Source organism: Aethina tumida, chromosome 5 (genome assembly GCF_024364675.1).
Source record: "Aethina tumida isolate Nest 87 chromosome 5, icAetTumi1.1, whole genome shotgun sequence".
Lineage (NCBI taxonomy): Eukaryota > Metazoa > Arthropoda > Insecta > Coleoptera > Nitidulidae > Aethina > Aethina tumida.
The window spans coordinates 21,280,535-21,299,009 of NC_065439.1; the positions used below are offsets into that span (position 1 = coordinate 21,280,535).

The 18,475-nt window shown below is 30.2% G+C and overlaps 2 protein-coding genes across 2 annotated transcripts; both read left to right on the forward strand.

Moving 5' to 3' along the window:
• The first annotated feature begins 1,968 nt into the window (after positions 1–1,968).
• LOC109604280 (uncharacterized) lies at positions 1,969–10,707 on the forward strand. The gene is made up of 3 exons (XM_049967606.1): positions 1,969–2,684; positions 9,742–10,008; positions 10,458–10,707. Exons 1-3 carry the CDS (start codon positions 2,285–2,287, stop codon positions 10,460–10,462), a joined length of 672 nt encoding a protein of 223 aa, XP_049823563.1. The 5' UTR covers positions 1,969–2,284; the 3' UTR covers positions 10,463–10,707.
• A 4,328-nt stretch (positions 10,708–15,035) lies between these two features.
• Positions 15,036–17,972, forward strand: LOC109606804 (uncharacterized). The gene is made up of 3 exons (XM_049967605.1): positions 15,036–16,716; positions 16,814–17,016; positions 17,073–17,972. Exons 1-3 carry the CDS (start codon positions 15,417–15,419, stop codon positions 17,673–17,675), a joined length of 2,106 nt encoding a protein of 701 aa, XP_049823562.1. The 5' UTR covers positions 15,036–15,416; the 3' UTR covers positions 17,676–17,972.
• Positions 17,973–18,475: the final 503 nt, after the last annotated feature.

An 18,475-nucleotide genomic window follows, 5' to 3' on the forward strand; every position in this document is an offset into this window, starting at 1 on the left:
ATAATGTTGCCGTCGTAAATCGGTTTATGATTGAGCGTATCTCGTTCAATGGGTATAAAAGTACATTACGATCGCTCGTAAAGCATTAACAAACGTCATTATTTATTGTATTTATACATAAATCCTAAATTTGTCAGTAAACAATTGCGATTGGGATTTACATATTCATTGATTACTTACCGTTGATTTCTATCATCATATATTAATTTATTTATATAAATTGTCTTAAATCAGTCTTTTCTATTATGTTTATAAAACTGATGTTTTATTTATAACAAAAATTCAAATGAGAAAAATAAATACAAAATTGTTTATGTTAACTTGACTCGGGATTTGAGATGCTGATCAACAAGCGGAGATTTAAATGTCTGGAAATAAAAATATTTAATTCCGCTTGTTTAATTTTTACTAAATTAAGTTTATATTTGGGTAAATTTATATACACATGGAGCTTTTTATTTAAATCTGTTTAAGTGTACTTAAAGGGCATATTTTTAATTATGTACTTACACTAGTGACCATAATTATAGCAACTTATCAAAATATATAAAAAAATTAGGTGTAATTAGATGCCAGTATCTATAATATTTGGTATTTTTTCTGTTTTTATTGTGTCTACTATGCAATTGGTCAATCTAATTTTCTTTAAAAAATTGCATCCATTTTTATTTTTCAATAGACAAAATTATAGCAACTTTTTACTTTATGGACTTTCATTGCTCTCTGTGAATTTAAATCGATTATTTATTAGCTGTCTTTTGCTTATTATAATTATTTAATCATTGGTGGAAGTGAAATTGTTAGAAAAATTATAATTTAGCGTTATTAAATCCGAAAAAAAAAAACAAGAAGAGATGGCTAAGAGCTTACGGCTAAATAAGTCAATCGTTTTTAGTATTATTAAAAAATTTAAAGAAACTGTAGAGTTCGAAAATTTTGAAAGAAAATCAATAAGTAGATAACAATGTCAAAAAGCAATCTTATCGTCAGTTGAAATTAAGGCCAATTTGGAGGAAATAAAACGATCTTTGATACAAATCTAAAATTGTGATGGAATGGTTAAAAGACAAAGCATCGATGTTTTGTCTTGATCCAGACATTAACCCTATAGAAAACATGGGGGCCCACGTTTATAACTAAATTCTAAATAATAATTTTACATATTTAAAGGAATAAAAAACTGCCCTGATTATCAAATGGAAACAAAATAGTCTAAATAGATGTGAGTCCATCATTTCGTTCCATCGGTGAAGATGATGACGTAAGCTAACATATATAACATTTTATAGAATAAGAATATTGTGGTTTTTATAATACAACAATAGTAAATTGATAATATTTTCACACTTCATATTAAACAAAAGAATTATGGCTAAAATAGTTAACATTTTAAAAAGTTTCTACAATAAAGGCCACTACTGTACATTGTATGTATATTTAACAGTTTTCAACACTTAAGTTATTTCAGATTGAGTAGTTTGTTAAGTTTTAAGGATTGTTTGATGTGGTAATCTGAAGTAAATAAATTTAAGTGACCATAAAGTTTAAGTGAATAAAAACGTTTAATCTGGTTTTTACCATGAATTCATCAGCTGCTTTATGGGAACAAGATACGTAATATTCTAAGTTTATTTGTGTGCTTGTTACGCATCAGGATAAAATTCATAGATTCCAATGTCGGGGTTCTCCTAAATTTATTTGTCTCGACCAGTTAGACATGTCTGTTGAATTTATATTAATAACAACGAAACGTGTTTATAAATAAATTGTTGTATGATGAGAAAAAATTTATTCAACACTTTTCCGAAAAGTTTTCAGTTGATGCTTGTTGATTAATTTCTGTTTTACAAAAAAAGCACCGTCAAAACCGATGATTAGCACCTATTTTAGTAGGCCATTCTGCGAAGCAACTTTGGCAGACGAAGCGAAAACACAACAAATTTGCCTCTCTTGTCTGCGACAAACTCGATCAAATATCGCACGAGATCTTTATTGTGGCGTTACGGAAATAAAAATCGGAGAAACGAAATACGTCTTTTTTTACACAGAACCGAATCCTCAGGAAGAATCCCAATGGATCGGCTGCGTGGAGACGCTCGGCCCACCGCATAACGACGGACTGACAGCGTCGACGATGCAGTCCCCCATAAACTCCGGCACCGCGACGCCAGTAAGCCACGAATGGACCACTCCGCTCGTGATATCGCGGCATAAACAAAACATAATGTGAAGTGTGCTCTGCAGTTTCGACCGTTGATAAAAATTTTTTTATAAACTGAACGACATGGCGGACGATCTTTCGGTCAAGTCGACGACGAGCAGCACCCCGTCGAAGCCCAAGACGCCGATGGACGGCAACAAGAGGGTCGGTTTCGCCAGGCCGACCCTCATCATACCGCCGCCGCCGCAGATGACGATGGGCAGTCCACAGACCCGCAGTGCTAATACCAGCATCAGGTCGGCGCCCCATCCCAATGGACGGAAGGCCTCAGTGTTCGTCTTCGACCAATTCAACAATGCAATGCTCAAAGCCAGATCCGGATTGGGTTTCGGGGAGAAATGCGCCTATTGGCTCTACAACAAACTGTATGCCTTGAGCAGGAAATGGTTCACCCATTGTTTTCTTTCGATTGTGATTATTTTGTATACCATTGGTGGTGCCCTGGTTTTTGTGGCGATTGAAGGTAATTAATTAAAATTCTTTTAATTTTTTTTCTCCTCCTAGGAGGGGTAAAAATAATTAAAATAATTAATTTTATTTTATTAATTAATTAATTAAATTAATTTATAATCTTTAATTTGAGAAAATTTTCTGTTAAATTAGATTTGTTTAATTTTACATATTTTTTTCTTATTAACATTTATTTTCTAATTAAATGTTTCTTTTAATATTTTATATATTATTATTTCAATCAATATTTTTAGAGGTAAATTCGTAATTTTTACATTTATAAATCAAATTTTTGACATGTATCAATTATTTCAGTTTTTCATTATTTTCAGTTTTTTTATTAAAATACAATTTTTTTCTAATGTAGAAAACTAATTCAATTAATTAATAAATAAATTTTCAAAAATTTTCGTAGAAAACATATGTTATACACACTTTGTATACCTAAAATAAAGTAAAATAATTTTTAATTTAATTTATAATTTTTTATTATACTATTACAGTAGCAACAATAATTTTATTTTTCTTCTTATTATTAATTTATTAATTAAATATTTGTGCTAATATTTTATCTATTGTTGCAATTTCAATACAATTATTTTTTGTAGTTACAGTGTAATTACATTTTAATATATTGCTTTATATTTTTACTTTCCTTTGCATAAAAAAATTCCTGTTTTTAAGGGTTTTCCTTGTTGTTACGACTTTAAAATAGTTAAAATCACTAAAATTGTTAAAATTTATTAATTTTTTATTTTATTATTTTGAGATAAATTTTAGGAAATAATTTAATATTCATAATTTAAATCTTTGAGATAATCATATGTAGTTCCCTTTCAATTAATGTTTTTATTTTTTAAATTTTAACTGTAGTCTTATAGTTATCAATTATATTTAGATTGACATATTATTATATTTATAAAGTAAAAAGCTAATTAAATAAAATTTTTAAAATAAATATAGAAAACATAAACACAGTATTTATTTATATTAAATTAATTGAATGTTTTATTAATTACATTGGATGTAAATAAATTTGGATTAATTAAATGTTAAATATTTGAACAAATGAATATTGGTTGCGTATAATTTATAAATATGTGTATTAATTGAATTAAAAATGTAAATTAAACAACAAATTAATAATACGTAATAAATACACACATTCTTGAAATTATATTGGATTAATTTTTGTTACTATTCTAATGATACTATAATGTGAGGTTTGAAGTTTTTGTAGAAATCTTAAAATACAAAATAGAAATGTTAATCAAAGCACAGTATCATTACTTGTTCTTTTGATCTTTTCAAGTCCAAAACCTATTAGTAGATTAAATACATATTTAACTACACAAGCTTCAACATGTTTGATATTTGTTTAGACAGAAATTGGCGTCGAGACACGTCGGGGCGTCGCAAAAAAATGAAATGTCTCGTTTGTAAATAATGAAATATTTCTAGTTCTGTTCTACTTTACGGCAAATTTATTTCGGCGTTCTATTTAATTTAATGTATCTAATTAGTGGTAAAAACTTGCATTCCTGTTAAATATGACATAAAATGTGTTTCTGCTATTATTATATTTATAGCACATTAACATTAATCATTTAAACGTAAAAGTAGAAGTAAAACTGAGTAACCGCTTCTTAAGCTTGTGTGTGGCGAGTATAAGGACAATTCTTTTATTAAGAAGAGTTTGAGCTGAAATGTCAATCACTTTATGTAAATGTACTTCAATTTTGGAATGAAGTTTGCTTTTGTGGAGTTGAATGTTGGTGCACCAAAAGTCACCCTAACTGCATTATCAAATTATTATTTAAATTGTTCAATTTCGTCTATCTGCAATCTCAATAAAATTCCACTTCCTTTTTACCATTTCTGGATAATGTACAATATGTTTCTAGACAACTAAAATGCCAGTTGCAAATGATACGAATAAAAGCTGAATTCATTTGCATTTGAAAAACAGTCGTGTTTTGAAAAACATCACATCCAGGTAATGGATTAAATTGAAAATATTTATTGTGGTGAAATTGAGATCTTATTGTTTACTCAATTATTGTTTGTAAAACCAGTTTTTAACGTCATCAGTGATTCTTTTTGAAAGTATTTATAAATTCAATTGTTCTTGATTTAAAATATTAAAAAAGTGGGTGGTTGAATTTATTTAGTTTTTCCAATATTTAATTCAAACACAGTTATTTGAATTTAGAATTTAATTTGAATAAACATGACGTGAGCCAAAAAGGCGCAATAAATTTCGTGCATTGTTTATACTGGATATTAGACTGTCACAATTTTAAAATAGATTACATCATAAATTTTGATTGTAGTCTTTTTGTTTTGCGTTTTTTTACTTATTTAAACGCACCCGCCAAGTTAAAAAATTAAAGTAAACCGTATAAATACACAAAATGGATAAGACAGTCATGAATTTTATATGATTTCATTGTTTTTATACGTACAGAACATGAAAGAAATACATAATTACAGAGACACAAAAATAATAAAAAATATTTTCTCTGGTGTACAAAGAAATAAATCTGTTTTTGGTTGGTTATTTTGTAATATCCAGAAAAATATTTTTCTTGGCAGAAACGTTTGCACAAGTTTCACATATTCACAAACCCATATTTCTATCAAAAGTGCACCATTAAACATTTTCATAACATACGATTATGCAGAATTAAAAATAATCCGTTGAAAATTTACATCGTACCATAAAAAATGCACATACCCATTTGAATTTTTGAGTTTTTGATTTTATGTTGAGTTGGTCAGTCACGGTTGACACGTTCTAGCAGGTGAACAGAACACGTGTATCCAATTTATCTAAAGTGCATTTGACATAAATCAAAAAAATTGTATATAGATCTATAACTGCATTTAAATCAAATCATTGAATTACTTTTAACGGCATTCGACTGTTCAATCTTATTGGATGGTTAACTAATTTCGTTTTAATTTATTAAAATGTTCATTTGTTAATTAAATTAATTCAAATAATGTTGGTGAATAAAGAGTTATGTTCGTAATATCCCTCAGGGGAACCACATAAATCATGAATATTTATTAAGGATTTACTCCCCGAAATTTATGTCACAAAATTTCAAAACATTTTCTCGATATTAAACGAGCCGGTGAATTCTATTTAAAAGTGTTGAAAATCAACGTTTCCGACAAAAGTTATTTTCACTTTGATGGTGCTAACGCACCTAAAAAATTGCCAAGTTGCCTTTCATCGAAAAAAAATCTAAAATTATATATTTTCGAACAGTGGACGAATGAAAAACTTTTACAAATTTACGAACTATTGAAATAAAGTTTGTGGTGTTTGTGACTAACACGATATTTGTAGTAATGTATTGGTATCATTTGTCAAGAGCAACTGGTCAAAATATACATCAACTTTGTATTGCTGTTTTATTAAAAATCACGAAAATGTGGGCTGTATTTGAATCATGTATCGGTGAATCATGAATGGAAATTTTAATCAAAAATAGATTGGTAAATTCTACTACTTCAATAACGTGTGATTAATTAAAAATTATATTTATAATGTCATTGTTAAGTACTAGACAAATTTATAGTACGATTTAACTTCAAATATTAATAATAATCAATCAACTTCTTTAATAAAAGAAGATTTTTACTCCTGAAGTTAAATTTTAATAATCAGGTAAAAGAAGGTCCTTGAACGAAACTTAAACTAATTTAAAACCGTTGTAATTTTTAACTACTTACAATAATATAATAATTAATCGCATAAAAATATAGTTTATCTAATATTTTTAGTAGGAGGTAGAGTTTATAAATATCTTTGTGAGTGACCTTATTCAATATATTTTTGTTTAAAATATTCACTTTGGAAAATAAAATTCCATTAATTCAGATTTCTAACAACAAATTGCAAAGTGCAGTGTAGCTGGTAAACCTGAGGGAACTGAGTACTTTAAAAACAAACATCAGCTCATTTACATAATAGAAAGGGCATTCTGGTTGATAACAACCCAATACTCAAAGGAAGATTCAAAATGTTAAACGGGAAGATTTACCTGATCCTCCAAACATTACAGATATTTCTTCATATGATTATTATTTATCTTTGTCATTGTTCACTTTCTTTAAGTAATAAAAGCTTAATTCCGAAGAGGAGGTCAAAACTGAGTTCGATTTTTTTTCATACCATGAATTTGCTTGTAAAACGTTGGCAAAAAATTATTAATTACAATAGTGATTAAAAGTCATTTTAAGTAAAGTTGTGGTATTTTAAAAGTATCAGTTAATTTATAAAATTTTCGTATTTTTATCCCCAAACTAAAAATATTTTTTTACATTTATAATTAAAAATGAACTGGATAAACGTAAAATAACATAAAATAGAGAATTTTACATTGTAATTAAACAAATTAAAGCTCTGACGAAATAATTATATTGTAAATGTACGGACAAATTAGTAAATGTTCGGTTTAATTAAAACACAATAACGTATACTCACAAAGTTATGAGAGAAGAATTGAAAATTACAACACTGAATTGGATAATTAAATTGTACTTCGCCTACATTAATTAGAGCAGATTACAAACCTGCAGCAAAAAGTTTTTAATAATATCGAACATCATTTTTTAAATCTTTTTGGATTCCCATATTTTAATATTGATCGTAAAAATTTACATTCAGAAAGGGAACATGTGATGTTCCCTTTTTAAAAAGCGTCTCGTTTTTTGCACATAAGTTCTAGTGTAACATATGGAATGAGGAGATAAAGTTTTCACTTATCCGCCTAATATTTTAGTACTCAACCACATATCTCAAGATGTCACATTCATGAAACATATCATACATAAAATGTAAATGTTTGCTACAATAAATACAGTTTAAGGATAAAAAAATATATATATATACACAATGTCTCTAACTAATGACCTTATATGTACTAAAAGCTATAAGAACAAAATAAAATGTTCATAAAATTGTAAATACTAGTACTGTTTTCAAATATTACTTTTATATTTTGATATTTTAAAAACAGCTTCAAATAAACCTAGTTGCCTAGTGAATTTGTTGTTAGAAATCTGAATTTATGGAAATACAACAATGTACCATTTTATTTTCTAAATTGAATATTTTAAACAAAACTATCTTGAATAGGGTCAGTCACATAAACTCTACCTTCTACTAAAAATACTGGATAAACTATATTTTTATGAGATTAGGATATTGTAAGAAGTTGTTTTTTAACGGTTTTAACGTAGTTTAAGTCTCGTTTAACCTGATTATTAAAATTTAACTTCAGGAGTAAAAAATCTCCTTTTACTAAAGTAAAAACATATTGAATTTGCCTTTGAGTATTGGGTTGTTATGAACCAGAATGCCCTTTCTATTATCTAAAGGAGCTGATGTTTAAGTAAGACTTTTTAAACTACTTAGTTCTATCAGGTTTACTAGCTAGAACTGTCGAAATCAACTCATCAACCCACTTTTGATAATGTCATTAATAAAAGGCTCTTTGCCTTTCATCCAAGAATAGAACTGGCAAATGTCAAATGCCTTATATTGTTTTTAATTTGAGTAGAATCTCTTTGTTTAACTGTTTGGTGAAATTCGTAGCATGAAACTTCTTTCTTAATCAAATCAAAATTGATATTTTTAATGGAAACCAGTGTTTTTCTTGTAGGTCTGTGTTTGGGTCAAACCATCCACTAACATTCTTCTCACAGTGCTTGACCTAATTTCAGCAAGTCCCATTTCCTCCAGATTGGGTTTAATTTCAGTTGACGATAAGATTGCATTGTTGGATATGACAATAAGAGAAAAAACAATAAATATTATAGGTATTGGGATACAATCCAAATAGTACAGTTCATATGTTTAACATATTTTAATACTGTAATTGTTAAATATAATATGGAAAATAATTTAAGTATCATGAAGTAAGAACATAAATTAGTTTTACCTGTTCCTAATAATATTATGATATCATTGATATTTGATTGACACGTGTATATTGTAAGTTTATATGAAACTTAATGCAACCATTTAAAATTGCATCAACAACATAAATATGCCAACATCCTCTGATGATTTAATCGGTCGCAAACGATACAAGTAATTAAACAATTTAAAATATATTTTGGAGCAAATCCAGCTAGGATATCTATCAAGTGTATATAAACATTCACAAACGGTGTTTACTGGATATTTTCACTTATCATTCACCAAAACGAAGTTAAATGTTTGGATAAGTTTCATTTTCCTTTTACATTTTACAAAATTTAACATGAAATGTTCTTTAGATAGATGCTATTGGAATTCAGCTATTTTTGACCACGATTTACAACACTCACATTGCCTTCACTTTGATGATGTGTCTGCAAATTTAAAAACAAACTAATTAACTATGAAAATTAGTCGATTTCAGAAATCCATTGTAAAGATCCAATAAACAAGTTTGTCCAATTTAAATTCTGACAGCTGAAAAATTAAGATTTTAATTTGGGACCTCACATAAGTCACAACATACTGCAAATTCACTCATCGTTGCTCATTAGTTAAATGCGAATTTCCTCCAAAAATTTAATACTTTATAATTTATGAGCTAGTGACATTTATGTGGTTAAATTTTCTTATCTAACCCACAGGAAAGCATTAAACAAAAGCGACATTTTCAAATTTACCAAACGACTAAATTTAAAACTTGCCGAACATTGCAAATTGGCCATTATTCCGCTTTCCAGGTAATTAGACAGCTAATATACCCATTAAAAAGTATGTTTGTCATTCCATGTTTTCCAAACGTATTTATAGAACCATACAAAAATAACTGTTTACGAAACCTTTATATTTTATTGTGGTACACATTGGCAAGGCTGGTGCAGTCCTGCCTTGACCCTTGTTCATCCTTTATTTCTTTTTTTGAAAATTGATTTATGCCAGACCAGTCTTTAACTGGGTCAAGTTAAGGTTTTCCATTAGGCAATCGTCACTGGAGTGTCGGTTAATTATATTTTTGTTGAACTCACACGTGGCAAGTGAAGCCGGCTAAAATGAATTTATTTTCTTTTTTCAGGTGAGAACGAAGAGAAAATAGTGGAACGTGATATTAGAAGAGACAGATATAGTTTAATAAGGGAACTACGTAACTTGTCGATAGAGTTACCGTACGCGACTTCGGTGGGCGAGTGGGAGGGCGAAGCCGCAAGAAGACTGATGGACTTCGAGTCCAAAGTGATAGATGCTTACCAAAAGCATTCTTTGATTGTCGCCAATCGGGGCGATAAAGTGTGGACGGTTTGGAATGCCATGGTCTTTTGTAGCACCATCTACACTACTATGGGTAAGGACAAAAGTTTAGTTCTGTGGAGACAAAGGCAGTTCGGATTACTTCTAAAATATCTTCCAGAGATAAATCAACATGTCAACTTTAAGGAAAGATTAAAGTTACTTTTTAGATACCAAATAATTCCAACGTTATTAATTAATATGGTTGGGATTAAATCAATTTTTAATTAGTGGTAGTAAAAAACTTATTTTTAGTTACGCTTCGAAGTTTTATATTTACATAAGTTCACCATAAACATTTCCTTCATTAAATTTTTAATATAAAAGCAATTTCTTTCAATTATGAAAGAAGCCATTCATTTTAATATGAAATCCCTGCTTAGTGAAAAACAACGTCAAGGAAAATTAAATTACAGAAAGCATGTCAAGTAATTCTAATTATTTTATAAGAAAATTACAAAACAATTTTTGCTAATATTTTCCTAAGTGATTTCACAATTTTAGAGTAAGATAAGACCGAAAAGAGAAGAAAGAGTTTACAGCTAAATAAGTCAATCGTTTCACGTATTATTAAAAGAATTAAGGAAACTGAACAAGTGGCAGCTACGAAAAATAATGGGCGAGTTCAAAACACTTGAAAGAAAGTCGATAACTGGATAATTCGAATGTCAAAAAAACAATCCATTCTTATCGTCAACTCAATATAAAGCCAAATTGAGGGAAAAGGGACATGCTGAAATTAGTTCAAACACTGAAAAAAAGGTTAGTGGATTATAATTGATCCCAATTTTGTGACTACACACGGTAAGAGCATGTAGAAAAGTTCCCTATAACATTGAAATTTTATTCTTCATTAATAAAACCAAAAGTCTATAACCAACGTCACCATACGTGAAAGAGTCGTTTCCAAATCCAGTGTTGACACTAAACAACGGGGTCGCAAGTACTTTGATTCGAATTTGATTTCATGTATCACAGATTTTCAGAAGATACACATATTAGAATTATTTTCTATTTTAAGAATGTTCTCAATTGCGAAAATCTTTAGGAACTACAGTCAATGTAAAAGAGATAAGGACGAGGAATATAACAGCATTAAACGATTATAGAACAGATGCATATGTGTACTATTCCTAATGACTATGTTTTATGGTTTAGGATGTATGATATTTAAATACACGGAAGACAGTTTCAAAAATTTCTCCAAATGCGATGACAAAAGTATCAACAGGGATTTTATTGACCAACTTTGGTTGAGGAGTCAAAATTTGCGTGAATAAAATTGGAATTCTTTAGCTAGAAATAAACTTAAAGTACAATTTGAAGAGGCGTTTCATGATGCCCATGAGGCATCCACATAGGATGTGAAGTTACAGCTGGCAAAAAGTTATATAAGTTATATTTCGGTTCAGGAAAAGAATTGAAAGAGGTTGAACAAATAGTAACTGAGTTCGAAAAACTTGAATGATTATTATTGTCAGCTCAAATTAAAGCAAACAGGGGAGATGGTATCTGCTTGTTCAAGGATTGTGAGATGATTTTTTTCTAAATTTGTGTAGCTAAATTCAGGAAAGTAAATTTGATAGAAGACGAAAATATTAGTAAAATAGACTGCGAAACATTAATTAATGCTAATTTAAAAGGTCTCAACATAAAATAATGAACCTACTAAAAGTAACCTAAACCTAACCTCAAAACCTAAACATCAACTAAAAAAAAATATTATTGGTAGCTTTAATAGTATTTTTTAGTTGACGTTTGGATTTTTGGGGTTGAGTCACAATTATGAAACGGATATTTATCACAAAACTACAGGATCTTCATCCAGCAAAGTTTCGTCACATATATAAAAATAAAATCCGTCGTAGGTACGTCCCTATTTTTAGGCATTTATATTTAATATAAGTGCTTAAAAATAAGCAATTCCATGTCAAAACAACGCATTCTTGGAATACAAAAGTTTTTTTGCGCCGGTCAAAATTACGTAATTTACAAGTTGGCAACTGGTGAATTCCGTTTGTTCGGTCGCAAGAGTCACTATAAATGTAGATTTTGTGGTGATTGACGCCGCATCCGTTATCCCTTTTACCAAACATCGACGCCCCGAATTAATTTTGTTGGGACAACATTTAGGTCGGGAGTTGGCATGCACTACTTTAAATTATTGCTGGCTTATTGTGACTGTGTCGTTTTCGGGTCGTTTTCGCAATTAATTTCAATTAAAATTTTGTGCATACTACCTTGGCATACTTTTGTAAGCGCCACTTGTAAATTTATTGAATTCGTATTGTCTAGACAGGACGCTAATCCTCAAGAGTGTGTTAATATAAAAGAATTATTATCCAAATTGTTTATAATTCTCTGTTACATATGAATAATTCTCATTGTTTTATGTTTTCCAAATAAAAAAGAAACATTATAGGTACATACTTTTTTATTTAATGTGAACTGTTAAAATAATATGAATTTACTATTATTGTTTTATACACTATTATAAATTCTACTATCTTCTTATTCTATAAAATGTTGCATATATTTTTATGAATTGCTGGATATAAAAATAGTAACTTTAACTTTAAAAGATATATTTAATGATTAAATATGTGTGTGTTATTACATTTGGCATAATCCTTTTGTTTCACAATTTTGGATTTGTGTTTGGGTATCCTTTTCATGTTAAAACATATTTATTAAGAGCATCATTTCTTCAATATATGAAAGAAAATTGTTGTTTAATACACTCCCGAACAAAATTTGGAAACCCTAGGATATAATGGTTGAAAATAGCAAATAATAATATTAAAAAATAAGAATATAAAAATAAACACTCTGTATATTAAAATAAATAATAAAAATCATAATACACAGGCACACTACAGTTTATTTCGATATTTTTTTAAAAATGTACATATATATATATATATATATATATATATATATATATATATATTTTGTAAAAAAGACATAAGTTTGGAAACCAATTAAATTTAATTTATTTAGTCATCTACCGGTATTGTTTAGCTTCTCATTATGGTGTGAGATTTAAAAATACTAGTTTTAATAATGGCAAATCCCAATGGCCTTACGTAAACAAATTGTAAACTTTTGATAGTCTGCACATTAATAAAGGAACCACATATATAAAATTGTGAATAAATTAATACTTGTGGACCTGTTTTATAGTAGACACAATAATAACAGAAAAAAAAACAATAAACATTATTGATACTGGCATCCACTTCAAGTAGTACAGCTCATATTTTTAATATATTTTAGAACTGAACTATAATTATGGCCACTACTGTATTGGTCAACTTTTATGAATAAATATTGATCGTAACTGCTATTTCTAATTTTAAAATATTTACTTTTAAATATAATATTTTATATTTATCAAATAAAAATATTATTTTGACATTTCACATTAAACAAAAATATATTATATTTACATTTAGTTTGTTAAAGAAACGTTTATTTTATTGAATCAGTAAAACAGAATTATGTTTCTAACATATACACATAATATGGGAAATAAATTTTAGAGAATTTCTTAGATCATAAACTGCTCGTGCATATATCATAAATTTACCAAACCATTTGAATAAGGAAAATGGATTTCTTAGCTTCACAAAGTTCAAAGAACCATTAAAAGTTCCAATCTAATTTCCTTGTATTTTGACGTTAGGTATATTTTCCTAATAACATAACAAAATCGAGATGATGGCAAAAGCTTTTTGCAGGAAAAACAAGAATAACCAAATCAATTTCCAAATAAAACTTCGGGTGGATCCTTTTTAACTGCATTAACTTAAGTAACCGATATATCAACATATCCATCAACCACACCAATAAAAGGCATCATAAATAATTTACTGCATTTCGAACACCTAATAAATTAAAGAAAAACATCTGTTGAATTTAGACCAGTAGACAATATTCCACTGCATGTGTATTTAAAATAGATTTGTATTGGTATTATCGTGTTATTTTTAAAACCTGATTGTTTCCGAAATATCGCAGAATGTCTCTGTACACGACACAATTTGTTGATTTGCTTGAATCACGTGTACGACGTGTTTTTAAATAAGTGAGCCTTTAATTTTTTTCCAGGTATCCAATTCAAAATTACATGTGTAATTAGCTTCATATGTTTTGGCAAAGGAACTTGTGTTTTATTTTTTAAAATTTCTTAAATACAATGACCTCCACATGTATTTACACCAATGAACAACAAATTTCACATTTGAGATAGTTTCATGGATAAAAATAAAATATAACTAAGTAATGCGCACGTTGGTCTAAGTTATAAGCCAATTTACAAAAATATTGGCAACTTTGGAATATAAATTAAGTTGGCTTTCTCTTTAAAATCTTATTTAAGAGACGTGATGCTCATACTTTATTTCTCTTTGAAAGTAACAGTATTCCCCATTAGTAATTATACGAATGTCTTAATATTTATATATATTTATTTATGGTCATTATTATAGCAATTTTTTAAGAAGTTAAATATTAATTTAATATTGTTATCTGTGTTATTTGATTTAACAGTAACACTTTGTTTAATATCCTTTCTGTTTTATAATCTTGACCCCTTAAATTTACATCCATCACTAAAAACTACTCATCTCCACTATTCTGTTGTCAAGTGAATGTGATCCTAAGTAAGTCACATTTTTAGTAGAAAACAGGTCTGGGGTCAAAACAACCCCCATCCACTAACCATATTCTCACAGTCCTTGAACTAATTGCAGCAAATTCCATTTTTTACAGATTGGCTTTACTTTCAGTTGACGATAAGATTGGACTGCTTTTTTTGACATTAATGATTATCTTTAAAGTTTTTCAAACTCAATCAAATTTTTTCGAGGCCATTACTTGGCCAGTTTCTCTGAATTTTTTAATTATACAAGAAACAATTGTCTTATTTAACTATAAACTTTTAACCATCTCTTCTTGTTTCTCTAGTGTAGTCTTGGTAGCACTGAATTATAATTTTTTTACAGTTTCACACCAGTGATTAAATAATTATATTAAGCAAAAGACCGCTAGTAAATAATTAAATAATTTAATAAATTAAAAAGCTGTTATAATTTTATTCATTACTGTATATCACCGATTGGAGCAATGGTTAGATAAATATGGGAAAAAGAAACCAATTTTTGAGATTAGTAATCTTGAAATAATCCGAACGGTAATAATCGTATAACAAATTTCTCCTCATATAACTTTATTCTTATTGAAAATTAACATTAGTTCAGATTAACGGCCAAAGGTGTTATTTAAACCCTGTGCTTGTCTTATGCCTATCGTATATTTCCGCGAATATTCTAAAAATAATAATTCAAAATCTCCTACATCTTTGCTCCATCTACAATCATCCCAGCGAACAAGCGATCTCATATTCGTCGAGTGAGAATCCAAGCCAAAGCAGCGCTCCAAAAATAACTTAGTCTAAATACCATGGATTCAACGCAAACACCTACAGACCAAATAGGCGACGACGAAGAACTGAAAAAGGAGAACGAATTCTTCGACAAGGCCCGTTTGGCGGCCATGGTGACTCAGGAGCAAGTGTTGAGTGATACGGTGGCGCGGAAGCGCAGGAAGTTTACGAAAAAACGTAGCACAAGCGGTTCGAGACGGGAAGCGACGCCGTTGAGGAACGCGGACGATCGAACGACCACGTCCGACGATGAGGTGCCTGAACGAAGACCGAAGACGCCCGAGAGGAGAAGAAGAAGACTCACCAGGTCGGCGAGCAAAAGAAGGGCGCACAGCGAAACCGAGTCGGAGCCGCAGGGTATTTCCATGATTGATCCCAACTTTTTGACGGTCAATGGGAAGAGTGTGCAGAAGAGCAGCAGCATTCCCAAGAACTTTGAGGAGGAAGCTAAGAAAAGGGGTAGTTTGACTGATATGGCCCAAACTGAAATTCTATCCTTCATTAATAAGACCAGAAAGTCTATAACCAATGCTGCCATACGTGGAAGGGAACGTTTCCGGCGGGACAAGGAAAACGTCAAAAGAAGCCAGTCAGCTCCGAATGCATTTACAGAGGAAGAACTCATAGAAAGCTTTAAGAAAGCACAGCTGTTAAGTGTTGATACTAAACAACAAGGTCGCAAGTACTCTGATTCGAGTTTGATTTCATGTACCACAGATATTCCACAAGAATCGAAACCTTTCAGGCCCGAAGTACAAGAATTTGTTAGGCAGAGAAAGTTGCAAAGACAAGAGACGCCTAAAATTGTTGAAGCCCTAGATCCAAAAAAGTCTAAAATACTTTCTAAAAGAGGCAAATGGGTTGTAAATCCGAAGATTAATATATTAGAATTATTTTCTATTTTAAGAATGTTCTCAATTGCGGAAATCTTCCGAAACTATAGACAATATAAAAGAGATAAGGCTGAGGAATATAACAGCATTAAACGATTATGGAACAGGTGCATGTGTGAACTGTTCCTAATAATGATGTTTTGTGGTTTAGGAGGCATGATATTCAAATTCACGGAAGGTAGTTTCGAGAATTTCTACAAATGCGGTGTCAAAAGAGTTAAAAGGGATTTTATTGATCAGCTTTGGCTGAGGAGTCACAATTTGCGAGAAGAGGACTGGAAGTCCTTAGCTCGAAACAAACTTAGGATATTTGAAGAGGAGTTACATGTTGCTCATGAGGCAGGGATGACGAGTTACAGCGGGCAAAGATCTTGGAGTTTTCTTAATGGAATTGTTTATGCTCTTACTGTTATAACAACTATTGGTAAGATAATCAGTTAGGGTGGTTAATTTTAGTAAGAGTTAGTTTTTTGCACTGTTGCTTATACACATTATATTTGTATTATACATATTGTTTCCAGGTTATGGTCACATGTATCCGACTACAACAACGGGGAGAGTGTTGACGATAGTTTACTCAATCATTGGTATTCCCTTGTTCCTTATAGCTCTCACGGATTTTGGTAAACTGTTTACAAGATGTATCAAGTTTATTTGGTCCTTTGTAAGAAGACTCTATTATACCGGCAGCTGCAGGAAAATCAGGAAGACAGGACATGTTCAGGTGAATATACTCTCCTCAATCATACCTTCTCATTTCTGCATTGTTATCGTATCTAGGAAATCTTCAAAGGAGCCCAAATGATGTACGAGATAGCAACCTTCCGAAGGAACTCCCACCAACCGGACGCAGAAAACCCAGTGACTTACCCCCCATACGGAGGAACACCCAACAGCATGAATGAGGACGGAACCCCCACAACACCAGCTCTTTCAAACTTCGAAATTGACGACGAATTCAACCTGCCAATTTCGGTGGCCATCTTCATTCTGCTTCTCTACATCTTTTTGGGGGCGTTGATTTACTGTGCATGGGAACACTGGGACTTCTTCGCTTCCTTTTATTTCGTGTTTATTTCTATGTCCACCATTGGTTTTGGGGATTTCGTACCAAGACATCCCATTTGCATGATTGTTTCGATTGTTTACTTGGTATTTGGACTCGCTTTGATGTCTATGTGTATCAACGTCGTCCAGGTGAAGCTTAGCGACACTTTTAAGCAAGCCTCGAGCAAAATTGGAGCCACCATTGGATTGACCGTTGATGAGGATGGTAGTGTTTGTACGGTGCCGCCAGAAGGTGTAGAGATGCCGAGTGTGCACGATAATAACAGTTTAAAGACTCCCACTAGTGAAAACAGTGTGAAATTTAAAGAAACTTAATTCTACTTACTTTGTTAACTTTATCCGTTTTACCATTCCTAAATTAATGATATCGCTTGCAACATCTTAAAATTAATTTGGTTTTACGATGAATGGTTCAACGGATTTGATTTTGTTGGGAGAGATAAATGAATTTGTATTTTTGTATATAGATAGGACTCGTATTATTTTGTTACAATTGATTTAGAGTTTATTCCTGTTATATGAGTGATATAGTCTAGTAGCTACAGGTATGTGTGGAATGGTCTGTGTAATAATTTTTATTTAAATAAATGGGAAATAAATGTGTGTCTTTAATATACTAGTTAATTTTCAAGCTGAGACTAAATTGATACTGCAGATGTTCAGACAGGTGGTTTTATGGATAGGAAGATTATTGATCACAATGCGGGTGCTAATTTTGCGTGCATACTTAAAATAGCAAAGGTAAGTTTAGAATTAAAGTTTCGATAGTCTAAAAGTGTATTAATATGAATTTCTCAATGCCATGATTTAGAATGCACAGTTTGGTGACATCGATATCCATTGACTCGTGATATTGCAATAAATTATAGAATTCTTTTCTTAAAGAGTGAAATTTTGAACACGTCCAAAAAATCAATTGATCTTGGATAGAAAGTAATTGTTTTTATCTAAAGGCCTGAATAAGTCACGCATTATTCGGTGGTTGACCACTAATTAAAGGGAATGCTGCACTTATTCTCTTAAACCGACCAATCCAATACTTTCAAATTGTGTTTATGTAATACACAGTAAAATACTTTGCATTAAATTAAACATTTTATTAATAATCACAGTAT

What these genes read in the sequence shown, in the direction of transcription:
- LOC109606804 (XM_049967605.1), top strand. Translation starts at nt 15,417, where the DNA reads ATGGATTCAACGCAAACACCTACAGACCAAATAGGCGACGACGAAGAA. An exon ending in TACTGTTATAACAACTATTG is followed by an intron (nt 16,717 to 16,813) that starts GTAAGATAATCA and finishes TATTGTTTCCAG; the next exon opens with GTTATGGTCACATGTATCCG. An exon ending in GGAAGACAGGACATGTTCAG is followed by an intron (nt 17,017 to 17,072) that starts GTGAATATACTC and finishes TATCGTATCTAG; the next exon opens with GAAATCTTCAAAGGAGCCCA.
- LOC109604280 (XM_049967606.1), top strand. Translation starts at nt 2,285, where the DNA reads ATGGCGGACGATCTTTCGGTCAAGTCGACGACGAGCAGCACCCCGTCG. An exon ending in GGTTTTTGTGGCGATTGAAG is followed by an intron (nt 2,685 to 9,741) that starts GTAATTAATTAA and finishes TTCTTTTTTCAG; the next exon opens with GTGAGAACGAAGAGAAAATA.